This window comes from Cervus canadensis, chromosome 3 (assembly GCF_019320065.1).
Source record: "Cervus canadensis isolate Bull #8, Minnesota chromosome 3, ASM1932006v1, whole genome shotgun sequence".
NCBI lineage: Eukaryota > Metazoa > Chordata > Mammalia > Artiodactyla > Cervidae > Cervus > Cervus canadensis.
In genome coordinates this window covers 53,183,594-53,203,192 of record NC_057388.1, presented here as the reverse complement: position 1 = coordinate 53,203,192, position 19,599 = coordinate 53,183,594, and the positions used below count along the sequence as shown (strand labels likewise).

The window sequence follows — 19,599 nt, the reverse complement described above, 5'->3', positions numbered from 1 at the left end:
CTTCAGTATTCTGGGCTGGAGAATTCCATGAACTGTACAGTCCATGGGGTTTCAAAGAGTCAGACACAACTGAATGATTTAAACCACTCAGTGATTTAAACCACTTATATTATATATAACTTATAATGCTATGTTATATTACAGTTCCTGCCGATGGCATGCATATGCTTTTCTCTATATAACACTACAGCTATAGGCAGAGAAGCATGGTTTTCTTGGACCTTATTGACAAAAATTCCTGTTCATCAAACCCATTCCACACAACTGTCATGAACAGAGGTATATTTGTCATTTGGTTTTCAGCAATCAGCAATAACCTGGAGATCCCAAGACTAGAGAATAAACTCAGATACTCTACCTTGATTCAAACCAGAAAAGAATAGATCTTTTAGAGTTATAGTTACAAACCTATCATAGAGTAAGGAGACATACCAGCATGCTGACCGAGCACTTTTAGGGAGTGAGTAGAGAGAAAAACAAAGGGCTACAAATCTTCTTCTTCACAGACAAATAAAGCAAAGCAACTGAAATGAAGAGTGTGGGGAGTCAGACAGACCATATACTCACCCGCATTGGAGCCAGTCAAATTATAACGCGCGTTCAACTTCTTGATGATATTCTCGTGGATCTGATACCACTCACTCTCTGTATTACACCTGTGAAATCACGGCCACTCTGTTAAGCTTTGATGATGCATGAGATGACCTTACTACACACCTGCCCCTTTTCATATAACCACTATAATGTACTTCCTTAAACCTCCCTGCAGTTCTCAACACAGAGAACATGGCTTGGCTTAGCTGCCCCAGGATAAGCAGAAATGACCATATCAGGTAATGCACAACCAACTACTTCATGAAGTGGCTGAGATGAACAATTCAGGTTATGAGAAGCTCAGAGAACAATGCATACAGTGGAAGGAAGTACAGGCTAAGATTCTGACTCCCTGGATTTGGATCCTCACTATTAACTGAGCTATGTTCTTTGGGTGAGTTACTTACTCTGTGCCTTGATCTGTTCATCTGTGAAATGGGGGGTAATATACTAGAACCCTGAACAAGCTTGGGTTTAGGATAATCCCTGGCATAAAGTAAATGCTCAGTAAATGTTATTTCTCATTATTGAATCTCCACCTATTATATCATGACCAAGTTGGCTAGCATCAAAATGCAACTGAGGTTAACACAACTTGAACTGGCAAAAACCTGGGATTTACTGAAGGGTAATTAAGGTAACTCTTCCAGATTTTCTACTTCTAGGCCAAAAGGCGTTTCTCCATCTCTCACACTGACAGCCATCTGTACCTTAGTCTTTCAGCTTTTGTCTTTCACCAACTCATGCTATCTTTGTGTACGTGGTACATTTCACCTAGGAGACTCTGAAGATTCTTGAGAATTGGATCTAGGACTGGTAGATACTTGTGTTTCCCTCAGTACTTTGAACATTGGAGGTGCTTAAAAAAATACCGGCTACATGAATGACTGAATGGATATCCCTCTGACTGTTACTCCCGATGATTTGTTAATATCTGGGTCTGTTCTCTTCTTACTGCTGAGACTCCCCCCTCCACCAGTTAGGTGTTTGTAAATTCACTACTATCTTTCACTAGCAACAAAGGCTCCCTCCAAAGGGTCCTGACAATCAAAGATTCTATAACTATCAATCAAAATATTACACCTTAGAGAGACTTCTTCCTTGTGATCTCATCTGTAGCCAATAATTCACAATGTGCTTACATATTTATTTATTTCACCACCATAAGCTTTTCCAGGATGAACTTGATGAAGGTTACCTCTGAACCAGTTAACAGTAGGATAGCAAATAAGAGCACTGACACTGAGAAAGCTGGAAAATTAAGATGAAATAAAACCATTCCACTTGTCCAGCTGTAAGATACCAAATTGCCACTTAGTACACCCTGCTTCTAGCTTTCTTAGTTCAGCTCAGTGGGGAAGGAAGAAAGATAGCTTGCTTCCTATTAAATAGTTAAGGGACTCCGGAATTCATGCTTTTAACCTACAAAACTCCAAATAAAATAAAAGCTCCTAAAGTATGCGACTGAAATATCTTCCAGGCTCAGATGAGGTATTTCTTGCTATTCTCTGTTTGAGTCCCAGTTTGGGCTAAGGGTTTGGTCACGTTAACAAATAGAAATTTCTTCCAAATTGTTTCTAACAGTCACTCCTCTAAAATGTTTTAATAAATTCTAGTTTCTTTTTCATCTACAATAACTGTTTTGACTGCCTAGCATTCATCCTGGAATGGATTCATAAATTGCTGAACTGTAATTTTTAAGGGATCTCTCTTGCATCAAGAATAACCCCAAACTTTATTTGATATATTTGAAAAAACAGACAATAACAACCACAAAGAGCAGTACAACTTAATTCTAGGAGAGTGAGTATCCCCCACAGAACTGGAATTCATGGGTCTTCCTTGGCTGGGTGCATAATCAAGAGGAATGCAAGCAACTCCAGGTCCCTCAGTTTTCCCATTGACAAGATTAATCTAACACTTCCTACACATACCTGGAAAGATCACTCGAAGAAACAATAAGATTGTTTGTGAGGAATTTTAGTTTTTCTTAAAAAGCAAGGTCACCTAACAGCATCATTGTCACATCACTAGAAAGTGGTGTGAAATAGCACCCTGAAATAGCACATATGACCTGGGAGCTAACATGAGAGCTCAGGTTCTGAGTCAGGAGTCCTGACTTCACAGCTGGTCCCTGTTCTGATTAGTCAGGTGATTTTGGGTGCTATTTAGCCTCTCTGTCCCCTTATGTGGAAAACAGAGCCAACAGCATCTGCTTCATGAGTTTGTCATGAAGATAAAGTGATACGGCACATGCAAAGTGCTTATTAACATGGTTCCTTGCACATAGTAAGCACAAAGTAAATAGTGGCTTTTTAATAAAAAAAAGTAAATAGTGGCTAATTATCATCAGTATTGTTGCAATTAAATTATGTTTCACAATCACCAGTAAAATTTAGAAAGGGGATTATACTGGATTTACGCTCCACTGTGGGAGAAAAGAGTAGCATGCTTTACTACCCAGTAGTTTCACCAAAAGTTTTCAAGTTTAGTATCAAGGTCACAGATTTTATCACTCTTAAAAGGGGCAAAGAGAGTTTCTAGTCCTAAACCACAGGCTATAAGTGAATCTTTGACAACTGATTAGCAAACATGTGGGGCAGGTCCCAGGGCCTCCGGGTAGAAGATGGATAAATCCAAGAAACCCTGCAGCTGTGGTCAAAAGCAACCTGAAGTGTATATCCCGCAGGGAGTGGGACACGCGGGTCCCCTCCACATATGGAAAAACTCTTGGCACATGCTACAACAGCTGGAACAGATAACTAAAGCAAGCTCACTCACAGAGGAGGTCAGTAGTGTGGTCCTCAAATCAGGAATGCGGACCCCAGACCCCCCACCCCCCAGTGCATCTGCTCTGAGGATATCACTGTGTGCCATCTCTCCATTGTCAGACCTGTGGGGAGGTGCTCAGGCAAGGGCAATCAAAAGCCATGTGCCTTTTTAAAAACTTAGGATGTGGAATACATTCAGTGGATTTTCTTCGTGGAATGTTCAAACTGAACTGTATCTGCTGCCACTGGCCCATAAAAGATGCATAAACCACATTCTGAGGATCTTATTTGGAAATAGGGTCTTTACACAGAAAATCAAGTTAAAATTAGGTTGTTTAGGGTGGGTCCTAACCCAATATAACTAACTGCTGCTGCTGCTAAGTCACTTTAGTCGTGTCCGACTCTATGCCACCCCATAGACAGCAGCCCACCAGGCTCCCCCGTCTCTGGGATTCTCCAGGCAAGAACACTGGAGTGGGTTGCCATTTCCTTCTCCAATGCATGAAAGTGAAAAGTGAAAGAGAAGTTGCTCAGTCATGTCCTACTCTTAGCGACCCCATGGACCGCAGCCTACCAGGCTCTGCCATCCATGGGATTTTTCAGGCAAGAGTACTGGAGTGGGGTGCCATTGCCTTTTCCGAATATAACTAACTAGGCCCGTGTAAAAAGGGGAGATGTGGTTACAGAAACAGACACACACACCTGGACAAAGTCATGTGATGATGAAGGTACACATGAGGTCCTGCATCTACAGGACACCAGAAACCAGGAGAGAGAAGCAGGGAACAGAAGCCCCCTCACAGCCCTCAGAAAGAATCAGTGTAGCCAACACTGTGATCTGGGAATTGTGGTTTCCATTACAGCGAGACCATAAATGTTTGTGGCTTAAGCCTCCCTGTTTATGGTGCTTTGTTAGCGAAGCCCTAAAATGGGCTTCCCTGGTGACTCGGTCAGTAAAGAATCCTCCTGCTACGCGGGAGACCTGTGTTCCATCTCTGGGTTGAGAAGATCCCCTGCAGGAGGAAATGGCAACCCACTCCTGTATTCTTGCCTGGGAAATCTCATGGACAGAGGACCCTGGCGGAATATAGTCCATGGGGTTGCAAAGCGTCAGACATGACTTAACAACTAAACCACCACATAATAAACTAATAATACACGAAGTAGGAGGGGAATCACCCAATCTGAACTTCCTTTTCCTTAATTCTAATTAGTTTACGTTAAAAGTTATTTCCATTTTCCAAGAACAAATGAACTTTCTGAGGGTAAAGCTATAACAGGTTTTAAAGTCTTGGGAGGTATTCTATGCAGTGGATGGTCCACCCAGTGGGAAAACTATCTGTTCTTTTTGGTTCTCAATTTCATAACTCCTCTGCAAGGCAAATGATGATTTGTAGGCTTAATTGTAGAAGGCCTAGAGATTATTAAATTTTTGAGGAATGGCTCATAAACTTGGCCCATCCCTGTCTCTTCCATTACCCACAGAAAGCAGGATTCACCACATAGGATGCCCATGTACCCCCATGCCCACCCCAGTCCACATCATGTGCAAGCTTCTTACATGTACACTTTCAGGATGAGGTCATCTTTCGTCTCTCCCGTCAGCAGGTCAGCAATGCTAAGAACTGCACAGCCAAAGGGTCGCCGGTACTGGACACTGCAGGCATTCTTTTTTTCTCCTGCCCCCATTCGACCTGTTCAACGAAAAAGCACACCTAGTTCAAGGAGCCATTTGATTAATCCAGCTTAAGACGAGACACATACAGCCATAATATAAGTCATATGAAATGTAACGGGTGATGGTAAAGACACAGAGTTGGGGCAACTGCTGCCTCCGTTCTGAACTCTCCCCTCAGATCACATAGTTGTGTGACCTTGGGTACGCAGTGCAAACTCTGGCCATTGGCTGTTACCTATAAAACATGAAGACTGAAGCTGAGCCCATGTGTGGGTACCCTTCCCGAAGCATTCACGAAGGCACCCCAGGAGAACTGCATCCAAAAAGTAAGGGTGCCCATTTCATTTTCTACTTGTAAGATTCTCCATATTTCAAAAAATGATTTCAAACATTTCACCTCTGAAAAGAAGTGATTTGAGATTACCTGAAGGTATAGCAAGTAAGCACAGATGAGCAAATGAGCATATTCTTTCCTGACTCAGTATGCAGACTGAGGTTTCCAGGGATCCTTTTTTAACCCTGAAATGGTTTCTACTTGTTTAAATTGTTAGGTGTTTTTAAGTCTGTGGTTGACATACTGTTTTAATTTATCGTTGCATTTAATTACCAACAGGTTATTTTGAAAACGGAAAGCAAAAAGCACACTGGAGCTGTAACATAACAAGCTAAAGTGAGGAGAAATAATGAAAAAAGTCTGTCAGTCTGTTTCCAGATGCTAGGGAACAGATCTGTACATTGTTTCCACCTGACTGAAGTCCTGCTACAACATGTCTGCATGGCTCTAGTACTTTTCCAAATCCAATGCTAAATAGAAAAAAAGAAACGAATGGCAGTATTCAATTTGGCTTTCATTCTTCAGTAAAAAAGGAAAATTGCCCCTCTGATATATCAACTTCAGAGTAATACTTATAAACAGAAGCTGGAATACCACTTAATGGTGGTAAAAACCACAGAAAAAACAACAAAAAGAAGAGGATTTCTGACATAATGAAAAGGGTTTTTCCCTGTTGAAGTCCCTTTTGAATAATTAATGTGTGACAGTCTTGAAATGTACTTTCTTGGATGATGTTTCATTTTCATTGGTATATTACTAATATATTGATTAACAGGCCTAAGGATAATAAGATGCTGATTTACAATGGAATCATGTGCTAGACTCAACACTATAAAAAGAGTTGAGAGGACTCCTCTGAGACCAGGGACCGGTGTTCACTATGTGGCATGCATGGGTTGGCGAATCATTAGGTATTACCATGTAGGTACAGGGTTTCCCAGATGCGGTGGTAGAGAATTCACCTGCCAATGTAGGAGACGCAAGGAATGTGGGTGTGATCCCTGGGTCGGAAAGACCCCCAGGAGAAGGGAATGGCAACCCACTCCAGTATTCTTGCCCTGAGAATCCCATGGGCAGAGGAGCCTGGTGGGCTGCAATCCATGGGGTCACGAAGAATCAGCCACAACTGAGTGTACATGCAGGCAGCGCAGGGGGTCATGTGGGTCCAGGCTTATTAACAGGGTGAATATGTAAACCTGGCTACTGTGAACTCAAGAATAGTAAGCAAAACAAGGACAATAAATGTAATGAAGGCTGTAGTAGGACTAATAATTATTAGAGCAAAGGTTGTTCTTCGAATTACATGAATTAGTAGGTGTTCAGCTGTAATATTAGCTGTTAGTCATATAGCTAGGGCTATTGGTTGGGTGAATATGCAAATAGTTTCAATAACTACAAATATACTGGTAAGAGGAATCGGTATTCCCTATGGTAGAAAATACATTAGAGATGCTTTTGTTTTATGGTGAAAGCCTATAATAATTATTCATGATAAAAAAGGGATAAATATACCTAAAATTATTAAAAAGTTGTGTGGTGGGTATAAATGAATGTGGTAAAAGACTAACTAAGTTTGTTGGGTTGATAAATAAGCACTATAAGTATTTCTGTTCAGGTCTGCCCTTTATAGTTATGAATGGCCATTATCTGTTTTGTCGCAAGTTGAACCAGTCATAGAAATCATGCAGTTATTCATGAATCTAGTGTGTGGAAACTCTCTCTCTTTATTTCCTCCCCTTCTTTCTGATCGAAGACCAGGCCTCAAATTCCAGGGCAGGTGCTGTCACTCCCGTCTCGGCAGCCAGTGCAGGCCAGTGTGCCCTTTTCTTACTAAGTCCATGCAAGGAATATTCTAGGAAAAGTTCTTACTCTTTTCTAGAATGATTTTTCTATTTGTCCCTGATAGACAAGGATCTTCCACTCCTTCATTTCACTGAAGCAGATTAAATCTTAACCTTTCTGAGTTTCTTACCTCCATTATTACTGGACTGATCATCAGGCAAGTTTTTGCAGTAATGTCAATATAGAGTTAATTTGACCAAAGCTTAGGGAAGGAAGGTAGGTAATTTGGGATTCAACATTCATTCTGATGACTTAATGATCATAAATAGCTTAGTAAAATATACAGCCACTAATCAAATGCCAGGTATCTGAAAGGCAGCCCTGTGATGGGTAATACTATGCAGTCGTTTCCTCAACTGTATCCTGGGAGTGAAGGACAGAGATACCCAGCCCATGGGCAAGCAAGACATGTGATCATTTTCTACCACCAAAAACCTGTAGATACTTCTCTACAAGTTCTGAAAGCTAAAGTGGTTTACTTTTTATCTCAACCTTGTAGAAGATTATATTCAAATTGTATCCATGTTTACATGAAGATGTCCAAAATCACATTTTACATTAACAATTGCTGTGACAAATTTGAATACATTTTAAAAAACCACAAAGAATTACATAAACTGCACCCCTGCCATCCTAGGCACAGACAGAGGCTCTTATCTCATAAATACACAGAAACACGCATTACAAGGTTGACCATTTTAAAAGACTCTTTCCAATTTCTACACCCCATACTCATGTATAAAAAGAAAATTAAAACAAAACCAAAGACAGTTCACTTATTTACTTATTTCTGCTGTCCCTCAAATATAAAAAGAGGATAAAATTAAATGGGTTTTAAGAACAGACTTTTATGAGGAAAAAATGCTGAGAAAATCTTTGTTGAAACAACGTTTTATAGTCTCTCTCAATGCAAAATGGGGTCATCGTGTGTATAAAATAAAAAACCATAAAAAAAAAATAAAAGTCACCATGCAGGACTGCATGGTGAGATATTACTGTCCTGCAGAAGTCTCCTCAGCAAGCCGTGTAGCAGTTAGTGAGGAACGGGGAGCCGGTTCTCAGCATCAGTTGGTTAGCTTTCCTAGAGAAATGACTTAGGTTCCACCATGTATTTCCTCTGCCATAAAATGCCTGCTTTTAGAGGTCTTATATGTGTAAACCTAGGACCATGTTTTGGTTTTGATGTGCAAGGGCATTGTAGAACACTGAAAGTGTGTTCTGCAAGAGGTTAGTAAGTGTTACATTATATAAGTGTTTCCACAGTCAAATCAAATCTGGAGAGAGCTAGGGTCAACAAAGTTAGAGAAGCAATTTTATTCTTCCCTGTAGGATTTCTCAGACTCTTTAATAAGCTGATGAAATTATACAAGTGAAAAATATATATACAGCACTCAGTTTTTCATAGCCTTTTTCTTATAGCACCCAGTGTAATAATGCTCTGCAGCCTTCCACACTTTGGGAAATGCCAGTTGGTGTAAAGTTTTCATAAATGTGTAGAAAATCCAGCTCCTAAAAGTTTAATGTATGCTGTTAACAGAAATTAGAATTTGAGTAGACAAATACCAAGTGTATGAATCCAATATTTTTAGAAAGTCCAATAAAACAAAATGAAATGCAGCAAACTAACTAATGACTTATATGGACAGAGAACAAACTCTATTTATGGCGGTGTGAGCGTTTGGGGAGACCAGAATCCCAAATTCTGCGAATATTGGATTCGGATCTTGCTTGGACTTCTTTTGGATCCAGTCAGCACATAAACCACGAGTACACAGAAACCTCGCGGCGATTCTCCCCGCCGTGCTCCTGTCACACCGAGCGTCACACCTACCGATTCGGATGATGTGCACAGTGATGTAGATGTCCTTCCTGAGCTCGCTGCTGCCCAAATCCTACCAAAAAACAAAGCCTGGTCATTGTAGAACTCATCCTTTAGGCAGAAGCACTTACAGGGCATAGCACATTGTTTTAACAAATAACAGAAGAAAGACACATATGAACATTCTTAATGGATTTTTTTTTTTTTTTGGAGCAGAAGCACATAATTCAAATCCTGTTCTAAAAAGACCACTGTGATCAACTTTACTGTAAGCCTACAGATATCAAATAAGACTTAAAAAAGAAAAGCCCATTCTTTTTTCAGTCTCTGGTTCACTCATTCTTTAAACATTTCTTAAATAAATACTAAATAGCACGTGCCACTCTGAGCCCTGTCACGCTGGGCTTCGGCCATAGAGAACAGGCTCTCACACACACTGAAGGAACAAAGGTGTGTTGTGAAAGCTGGCATTCAGATTTCAGGGCATTATTGTAATTTACACTCTTCCCTGGCGGCTCTGACAGCAAACAATCTCCTGCAATGCAGGAGATCTGGGTTTGATCCTTGTGTCGGGAAGATTCCCTGGAGGAGCAAATGGCAACCTACTCCAGTATTCTTGCCTGGGAAATCCCCTGGACAGTGGAGCCTGATGGGCAAAGAGTTAGACACCACTGAGCAACTAACACTTTCATTCCACTTTCACTGTAATTTGTGTGTTATTTACAAAGTTTCAGCAAATCCACTATGTTCTCTCATAATAACTTACTCTCTTAAATAAGATAAAGTACTTAAGAAAGAATCTGCCTCCTTGATAAAACAAGATCCACTTACCACGAAGAGAGAGCAGTGTCGTTCTGGTTTATCTGGGGCTTTGGGAAGACCGTTTCTATTTAGCCTCAAGAAAAATCTCTCACTACAAGAGAAAAGAAGTTGAATATTTTTAGAATTAATTAATATTTAAGGACTCGTCACCTTTCTAGCTGCTCTTTGTCCTAAGGGTTAAACTCAAAATTTTTTAGGCTTTTCACTAATATCAAAACTGTGTATATAAATTAGAAGAGCACCCAAGACAGTAAACATTTGCTTCACTTCTGACAAAGCTAGCAAAGCAGAATGTGCAAAAGCAGAAAACATACATATGCAAACAAAAAAAAGAACTTTTAGAAAGTTTCCATATCCATGAAATCATCACTATTACTTTAAAAAGTAGAAACAAGGACACTAAAAGGAAAAAATCTGACTTAACATGTTCTGTGTATTTGTACCTAAAATTATTTTTCATGCTTTGTGTCATTGTATTTACTTCACATCATACATGAACACTATTCCAAGTACTAACAATCCATTAGAAGGCTTAGTATTTTATGCTCCTATAAACCTAATCCAAAACACAAAAAGAGAGACCAGGTAGTGAAACCTGAATATTCTTTGGTCCACAAAGAAATAGAAAACCTCACAATGCCTGCAGAACTTGCAATTGAAATCGCAGCAACACCTGGATATAATGCAAATACAAATAATGCTGTTGATCAGTCACTAATTCAAGTCATTTCAAGGTAATGTGTTACAATATTTATATTAAAAAAAAATGAGTATCACCCTTGCCCCCACATTAATGTACCAGCTACCACAAGCTTCTGAATTTCAATATCCTGGTGCCCATGGTAGAATCAAATGGCTGGCTGCCTCAGGCAGAGAACACACAGCTAACATCTCCAAAATGTGAAATTAGTAAATGGCATGGCCTTGGTCAGTAGCTTCCTTCGGTCTAGGGATCAGGCAGAGAAAGGGAGAGCAGAGCATCAGGAGGACTCAGACCCTTCCAAGTCTCCATGCATATTCATCACTTGGTTCTTGCCATAAATAATGGTGCTGTATTTATATCAAAATCTCCCTTCTCCCCTACAGGGGGAGAAATGAGAACCATAATCAGATCTCTAAGGAAGCATATGGTTTTAAATTTATGGCTGTTTTGGAACATTTTTATTCTCTTTTGCCATCTAAATCAAGACAGATATATTTAACAGATTCAACTACCTGGCTCACCCTGTCCTTTTTTAATGCCTATCCCTGATCTTTCACACAACAAAGCGCAAGCAATACACATGTCTATGGGGTCACTTCCTGCACCTATTACCTATGTCTTATTCCATAGAGCAGTGGCCGATGAGATCTGATGAAGAGAATATAAATTGCTGCAAGGATTCTCAAATGAAGCCTACGAAGTTCCCATATAATTCTGAGGCAGAGGCTGGAAATGACAGATTCGACCAAGACTGCAGAGTTAAATTAATCTTATTCAATTGTCATTTACTATAATTCATGGCAAAGGACTGCAAGCTCACCTCAGAGTGGAAGAATATTCACTATTATTTCAAATTCATCTTGGGGAAAAATGAATTACACTTGAAAATAATCATAGCACTAGGTAACACTACTTCTTTAAGAAAACACTATTTTTTATTTGAGAATGGGCACTCTGTTAAGGACTTTACACGGATTGATCTCTTTTACCCTCACAATACTCTTATTCTGTCATTTTATAGTTGGGAAAACTAAGAAATAGTAAATAGTTTTGTTCAAGATCACAGAGCTGATGTGTGACTGAGTAGGAATTCTATGCCACATAACACCTACCTTCATTTGAATGCTATAAAATAAATTCTTTCTCTACTTCATAGAATAACTGAGAATATTTACAGATTATTGAGATAGGGAAGAAGTCATTCATCTGACTCAGTCAAGCCTGGTCCTAACTCTCTCCATATTCTTTCTGGGCTAAACTTGATTTAGTAGGTTTCAAAGCCATCCCTGGCTTGAAAGTATTCCTTGGTAATTTTTTCAATGAAGTATTCTTAGAAAAATGACTTTGGAAATAAATTCTTTGCTAAACAAATGCGAAGCTTCAGAAAGATCTAAGTATTTGGTTTTAGTTGGTCAAAGCTCCTAAAGTTTAAGACCAGTATTTGGTTTTGCTTCTTAGTCCGCACCTACTGACATATTTATTGATTATATTTTAGCCCCAAATGAAAACAGTGTGATCATTTTCTGCTGATTATAGGCAGCATGCTCCATTCTATATTTTTGAGGTGCATTTATGTTTGAGACTACTCTTACAGACTAAAACATTCAAAATAAATGCCACTTTATCTTCTGAAAGGTCAGTCAAAATGATAAATAACAAAAATATTAATATACAAAAGTCAACATGGCATTCCAGATATTGAGACCTTAACTTTAATGTTGATATAAAATAATATTTTATATTCACAAATTTTATCAATATTTTGGTAAAATGTTTTCTAAAGCATTCCATTTCAGAGATTCCTTTTGCTCTGTCACTATTTTAATTTCACTAGTCTAGACAGAATCCTGATTATGCAAGTATTATATCATATCCTGTTTCAGAAAGAATATCAATATTTACTAAGCCATATCCCTTAACTTAAGCATGCCTTCAGTCTAAAAATAGACTGAAGATGGGTACTACAGAGAAAAAAGTCATGTGCAATTTCCTTAAAACACAGACTTCTAAGAGGGGGAAAAACTCTCTTATGGTCAATTAAACAAAATCTTTTTTATTCATCTGGTGACAAGCTGTTGGTATACAAACTCAATTTCTTTCAGCTTTAGTGATACAGCAACCACTTAATCGGCAAATGGTTTCAGAAGAAAAGAAAAGAACTACAGCAAAACATTTCAGAGTCTTTGAATTACAAATAAATACCCACCCACATGCTCACCAGATGATATTAGTGTTAAAGAACCTGTCACCCATCTGCCAGTGCAGGAGACGCAAGAGATGTGGGTTCAGTCCCTGGGCCGGGAATATCCCCTGGAGGAGGGCATAGCACCTCTCTCCAGTTTTCTTGCCTGGAGAATGCCATGGACAGAGGAGGTCACACAGAGTCAGACAGGACTGAGTGATAAACATTTTCATGCTTTCACACACTCACACACATTTGGAGAATGCCCACATGTTGCCTTTAAGGCAAGGGAAGAAACTAAATAAGTCAGTGACATTCCACTATGGCACATCTTCTAAAATTCTTTCAAAAACTTTTGTGGCCACCCACAAAGATATTTTCAACTTTCTACAGTTGATTCAAAGAGTGGCAACTCTGATTAGAAAACAAAATTAGTTTTCATCAATTAAAAAATTGTCCTATTACCAGCCTGGAAGAGAAGGGGAGGTTGGGAGCGAATGGATACATGTATGTATGGCTGAGTCCCTTTGCTGTCTATCTACAACTACCACAATATTGTTAAGTGGCTATACTCCAAGAAAATAAAAAGTTTAAAAACAAAGCAAAAAAAGTGTTCTATTATAAGATGTGCATACTTCCTATTTCCATTCCCAGATATCAACTAACGATTTGGTACCTTCTAGGTATTTAAAGACTGAACAAATACAATCTTTTAGGAAAAAAATACAAATTATTAGGTAGCAACGTTCGCTCTCTTCCATGTAACATCTTTTACACTTCATGGTAGCGAAACACATGAAATTCTCCACGGACATATCAATCAATGGCACCTTACCATCAGACGTGAGAGTCACCTAATTAACTTCAAGGCCACTCTAGATTCTAGTCCATGCCATGTAACTCTGTCCACCACGCACATTCTAGGTCTTTATTATAACAAATATATTGTAATGGAAGTATCTATGGTGACATATTTTCAAACGGGAATGCCTCCTTCTTCATCATCAAACAATGAATTAGCACATAGAACACTTTCAGCAACACTGAAGAAATGGGATTTGATATTATTAGTAGCAGAGAAAAATCATCATTTGACTTCCCCTTACAGTGCTATGCGCTCCCAGAGGAAATTTCACTGCCAGAGAAATTTAGTGTCCACCTGAATTCCTTGTGTGAGCCATTATGAATCACTGTGTGATAAATCAACAAGAGTAAATTATGTCTTTGGAAATAAAGAATAAAAAATCACAATTATTTATTATTTATAATGTGCCTTCTTCTAAAAAGGATTTGAGAAAACCAAGATAGTGAAGTAACAGTGGGCATATTCATCCCCAGATATCCCAGGGGAAAATAGTACAACTCAAAATAAAATACATACATTTTATACGGATTTTCTCTAAGTCTCACAATCACCCTATAAGGGAGGAGCCCCTCCCATCCTCACTTTACAAATGAGAAAGCTGGAGCTTGGAGATACTGGGTAAATTGGCCAAAGTTGCATGGTCAGTCAAGGATGGAGCCAAGAAATTAATTTCCAGGGTCTGATTCCAAAGTCTCAGGTCTTAACCACAAAGCTATCTTCATAAGAACAGAACACCTCATAACAGACACAAAAAGAGCAAGTCTAACCATATCATGTGAACCCAGGGTTTTTATTGTGAATATGTACAATAAAATACAAAAATAATTATTAAAACATTCATGAAGCCAGACAAAAATAAATAAAGCCACAAACCTATCTGTGTTTAGGGAGTTTAGGTCTGTTTCAACAGCATAGTTGGTAGAAAAGTTCTTACCAATGATGCAAATAACATGGGTGGCACAGTAGGGATCTGAAGACCCCAATGGCTTCTCTTCTCAGCAGGATAGGATGCTCCTATCTTCCCACTCCTCCTTTTAACACGCAGAAGCAGCTGTCCTTCTAAAGGCCCTACCTAGGGTCTTGGAGGCCTTCTGGACAGATGTGGGAGGGTCCTCCCAGCTTTCTGAGTCATCATATCAAGTGACTCTCCGATAACAGCATTCCTAGGACAATCATTTGCTTTCACAGAGCAATGTACCCATAGTTAGGGATGACCAGCATCAAGGACATTTTTTTATTTCTCTATATGAATTTTTGTTTATAACTCTATAGCTCCCTTCTCATAAGAAGCAATGTACCTATAGTTAGGAATGCCTAGTGGTTTAATGTTTGTGAAAGTTACACAATGTATAGCTACCTAGTGGTTTAATGTTTGTGAAAGTTACACAATGTATATTTTATACAGTAATTCATGATGATAATATATTGAAGTTGAAGTCTGACTAATCCACAAAAATTGCAAAGAATACTTTCAAAATCATTTTGGACAGTTAAAACACTGAAATAAATTTATGTTCTCCAAAAGCAACAGTAACAAAAGAGAGAAAACACTTGGATGGTTGTGTTCTGGTACACAAACTGGAAAAAGAACTATCTGGTTCTTTTGTGCTTATACTTGATAGAAGGCTTCCCTGGTGGCTCAGCAGTAAAGAATCCACCTGCAATGCAGGAGACACAGGTGTCACCCCTGGGTCGGGAAGAGCCCCGGAGCAGGTCACAGCAACACACTCCAGTATTCTTGCCTGGAGAATCCCATGGACAGCAGTGTCTGCCAGGCTACAGTCCATGGGGTCACACAGAGTCAGATACCACTGAAGCAACTTAGCACACAGGCATGCATATTTTATAAAACAGCTGTACCAAAAAAATACCCCATGTAGCATCTCTGAAAGAACCAAGTTCCTTGTCTTAAATATAACTATGCTGTGTGTGAGGACAATTACTATTTATTGTACATTGAGTAGTCATGCAGGGAGATGCGCCAAGAGCCAAGGAGGAAGCATTCGGAGCAAGAAGATGGAAGGAGAAGAGGAAAGAAAAAGGCTCTGCTGAGCTGACTTTAGGGCCTCTCCCCAAAACGCCATAGTACACGATAGATGTTGATCTCAGTGCTTCTGTTTCACTGTTTCTCCTGCATTTTCTCAAATGCTTTCTGATTGACTAACATTGTAAGCTGCTTCCAACAACCTGCGCAGGGAACTGTTACTGTGTTCTTTCCTAGGACAAGTGGCAAAGCACAACCCACGGAGCATTCTAGTCACAGTACCGGGAGCTGGTACTGCCACCGGCCAGGTAAGATACTCTGGGAAGTGAGGGGAAAGTGCGCCGGCTGCCCTGGGGCGGCCACTGGACTGTTTCAGTGTCACCATGGCACAGCAGAAGGGGCTGTCGGCCAGGCCATCTCCTAACGTGGGTGTGCACAACATTCCCCTGGGGACCTGTAGAAAGCCCAGGTCCCAGCCTGGGGTTCCTGACTTACTGGAATATGGATCTAAAAGCTCTTGAATGTTTAAAAGCACAGTCACAGTTAACGGCCACAGTTTTGACCCAAATGCTTAAGCTCTAATCAGTCAGAATTGCTGACTGTCCTTTGGAAACAGGCAACACATGCCTGATATGTTCAGGTCAATGGCTTCTCCCCTTTGTCTCCCAACATATGACGGATGCAAACAAAGTGCTTCCTTGTCAATAAATAAAAGCAACTCCTCAAGCAAGTCTTCCTAGATAAAGCTATTAATATGCTTTCTAATTTTAAAAGTAAAGCAACACAAGGGTCATGAGCTCTTCTGCTAACTAGAGGGAAATGAAACAAGAAGGATCGTTGATACCAGGATTTCCACAGTAGTTTACTTAAAGAGCAGACAGATTCTGAGTTTTCTTTTTTAATATTACTGTCCAAACCCAGATTCACTTGACAAATATTTAAAGCTGAAGGACTAAGCAGTCAACTAAAGGGATGCTTTGTTAGGACAATAAAGGATTTTGCTTTAGTTGAACAATGAAAAAGAAGATAATTTTTTAAACTATAGTCAACTCTATAGCCAATGCTGAACATCAAGCTGATTCTTTCTTACTAGTTAGAATGACTTAAAACCATTTCATGTTTTGTTTTTTTTCTTTCAGAGTATAAAGCTAGTTGAATCAGAACTCTTTTTAGGAAGGTAAAGCTCAAAAAAGGAATGCGGTTTAAAGTTACAAATAAGTGATGTACAGACCACCTGCTGATAGACCAATGAACGAAAGAAAAGATTTGGATCAACTGTTGATTTGAGAAAATCCATAATGGCAATAAGTTCTAAAAAGTTGATGTTCTAAAAATCCCATTGTTGAATTCAAGTAAAATCCTTAGAAACAGTTAAACTGTTCAATTAGGCAACTCAGGAAAATGCTTGTGTCTATCTCTAGAGAACTCATTAAGAATTTCACTAGAAAAAAGCTCCTGAGAGGTAACTAAAAGTAGGTGATAATGCGATCTGGTCAACAGAACCAGGGACTGTGAAATAGGAAAGCTTGTTTTTAGGCAGAATGTCTTATGCTTATTCTTGGAATTTTCATTAATTTGATTATGGTAAACACTGTATCTATGACATTTCATGAAGGAGGAATTGCTCTGATTTATATACAGTAATTATTTTGACCTTTCTAACAATGGTTCTTTGTTAGGGAAAGTATCTATAATAAGGAATCTTGAAAGTAAAGCAAACCTGAGCTCTTTATAACTATTCTGGGTTGAAGCATGCAGTTCTTTGCAAAGGTAAAGGAAACCTTTATGAAAACAGAATAAATAATAAAAATCCAAGTAATTCAAGCCCTGCAAAAACAGTAAGTAAAATATCTTTCATACATCCATCATCTCAAAAATATGTCCTAAGTTTTAAAATGAAATAAACCAAAATCAAATGTCCCTTTCAACAGCTTACTGATACTGACAGATTCTTTATATTCATTATAACTTAAAAAAATGAAAACTTATGGTGGTCACCAAAGGGGAAAGGTATCGGGAATAGGGGAAGGATAAATTAGGAGTACAGGATTAACAGATGTATACCACTATATATAAAAATAGATAAAGATTTGCTACATAGCACAGGGAAGTATAATAATCTGTAATGGAAAAGAATCTGAGAAAAACATATGTATGTGTTTAACGGAATCAATTTGCTATACATCTGAAACTAATACAATGTTGTAAATCAACTATACTTCAATCAAAAAAAATTATCAACTACACTCATCATTCAATACTATTTATTAACTAGATGATGCATGCAATTGGACTTTCTAAAGGTCAAATGCTTTTTCTTTTTAACCAGGAAACTACAAGGCCTCTGCATTGAAATGCAAATATTCATGTGTATGAGAATAAGTACATTATTTTCTGAAGAGCTCTACAGTGTTAGTAGGTTGGAAAATGCACTGAGAAGTTTAGGAAGCACTGCTCTAGACACCACAAATATCTTTGTAAAATGAAAACAGCATATTGATTACATACACAGAGAAACTCTAGTGTTTAAAAATATTCCTTGATTTCAAGCTTAATAGTCTTTTGAAGATCAACAAAATGTAAGTTTTGGGAGGGCAATAATTTTTAAATTTTTTATTCATTGATGTGTCCCCAGTGTCCAGATCAGTGCCTGGGGACAGTGCTCGATCAGTAATTGTTTGCTGAATGAATGAAGATCAGTGATTCAACAACAATAGCATGTGATCTCTGACGCTCAACTGAAATAAAAAGACGCAGTCTCTGTTTAGCTTTTTTATCAAAGATCTCCAAATGGAAGTACTTAGGAAAAGATGCTACACAGATTTTCCTCAGCTTATAGGGTTACGTCCTGATAAACCCACTTAGCTTCAACAGAGTACTATAGCTCTATAGCTCACATGGCTAGCCCAGGGAAAGATCAAAATTCCAAGTACAGTTTTCAGTGAATGTTCATTGCTTTCATACCACTGGAAAGTCAAAAAACCCTATTGAAACACTGTAAGTCGAGGATAGTCTATAAATTTATCTGCCAGCTTTTATTTACTTTTTTTTTCTAAAACAGATTTTGCAAATGATGCTCCCTGCTCCCATAGAGACATATCTAAGAGCATACCTCTGCTTAACCCAAGAGAGCATGAAACAAAACTATGGACTTTTCTGATGCACTCAACCTTGAGTTCTCTCTCTTATCAAGAAGCACATTGTCACTGGAGATGAAGGAAAACAGCAAAAAAAAAAAAAAAAAGACAACAATGACATGATCTTTTCATACTTTGCCTCAACAATAGTGACAGATTTGTAAATTACTTTTAACCGTATCAATGCCCAGCCTGTGTAGGGCATTCTGCAAGGTTCTGGGAACAGAAAGATAACAAGAGGGTAGCCTTATCTTCAAAAAAGGAACTAACTAGGGCCATATCATGAACAATTCTTTTGTTGGTGTTGAATCACTTACAAAACAAATGTCAGTGAAGAGCAAAGAAGTCCTAGCAAGTTGGGTTGCTCTGTGTAAGCATGATTTAGTTAGTAGCGAATTAAGGGAAACTAAATTAATCTGAATTCCCTCTAGGCAGCAGACAGGGCAGAGGAGGAAAGACACAGCTGATAAGAATCCTGGTGAAAAGAACACCAATCTGGTAATCTTTTAAAACACAGGAATGTGGGTTAAATCTGATCAATTTCTAAAACACTGCACAAAGCACCATGAGACAAATAGGCTGCACAGTGTCTGGAGCTAAAGGGGATGATAAAGTCAATCTAAATCCACTTATTCAATGAGTTTTCAGTTTTTTACCCCTTAAAATTCCAGTCACTTTTTCTTATAATAATATAATAATTCACAATTTCAAAAAATAACTGGAATTGTATGGCTCTTAAAATGCTACAGAGAAAAACAGTGGATCACTTCTATGTTGTGTGTTCTCGCAGCATGAACACAGTTATTTGTTTCTTTTAATTTACATCCTCCTCCTGGTCCGTTTCTGAAAATCTCTCCTATTAACATCA

General features: G+C 38.7%; 1 protein-coding gene across 3 annotated transcripts in view; it reads right to left on the bottom strand.

The window, feature by feature from the left end:
- Positions 1-19,599, bottom strand: part of DOCK4 (dedicator of cytokinesis 4) — a 471,517-nt gene that overhangs the window by 210,409 nt on the left and 241,509 nt on the right. For all 3 annotated transcript variants that reach the window (XM_043463173.1, XM_043463171.1, XM_043463172.1), the window contains exons 9-12: positions 9,870-9,951; positions 9,051-9,111; positions 4,927-5,059; positions 568-656 (exon numbers count right to left, since the gene is read on the bottom strand). In XM_043463173.1, coding sequence (XP_043319108.1) covers positions 568-656; positions 4,927-5,059; positions 9,051-9,111; positions 9,870-9,951 — 365 coding nt within the window. The remainder of the gene's footprint in view (positions 1-567; positions 657-4,926; positions 5,060-9,050; positions 9,112-9,869; positions 9,952-19,599) is intronic.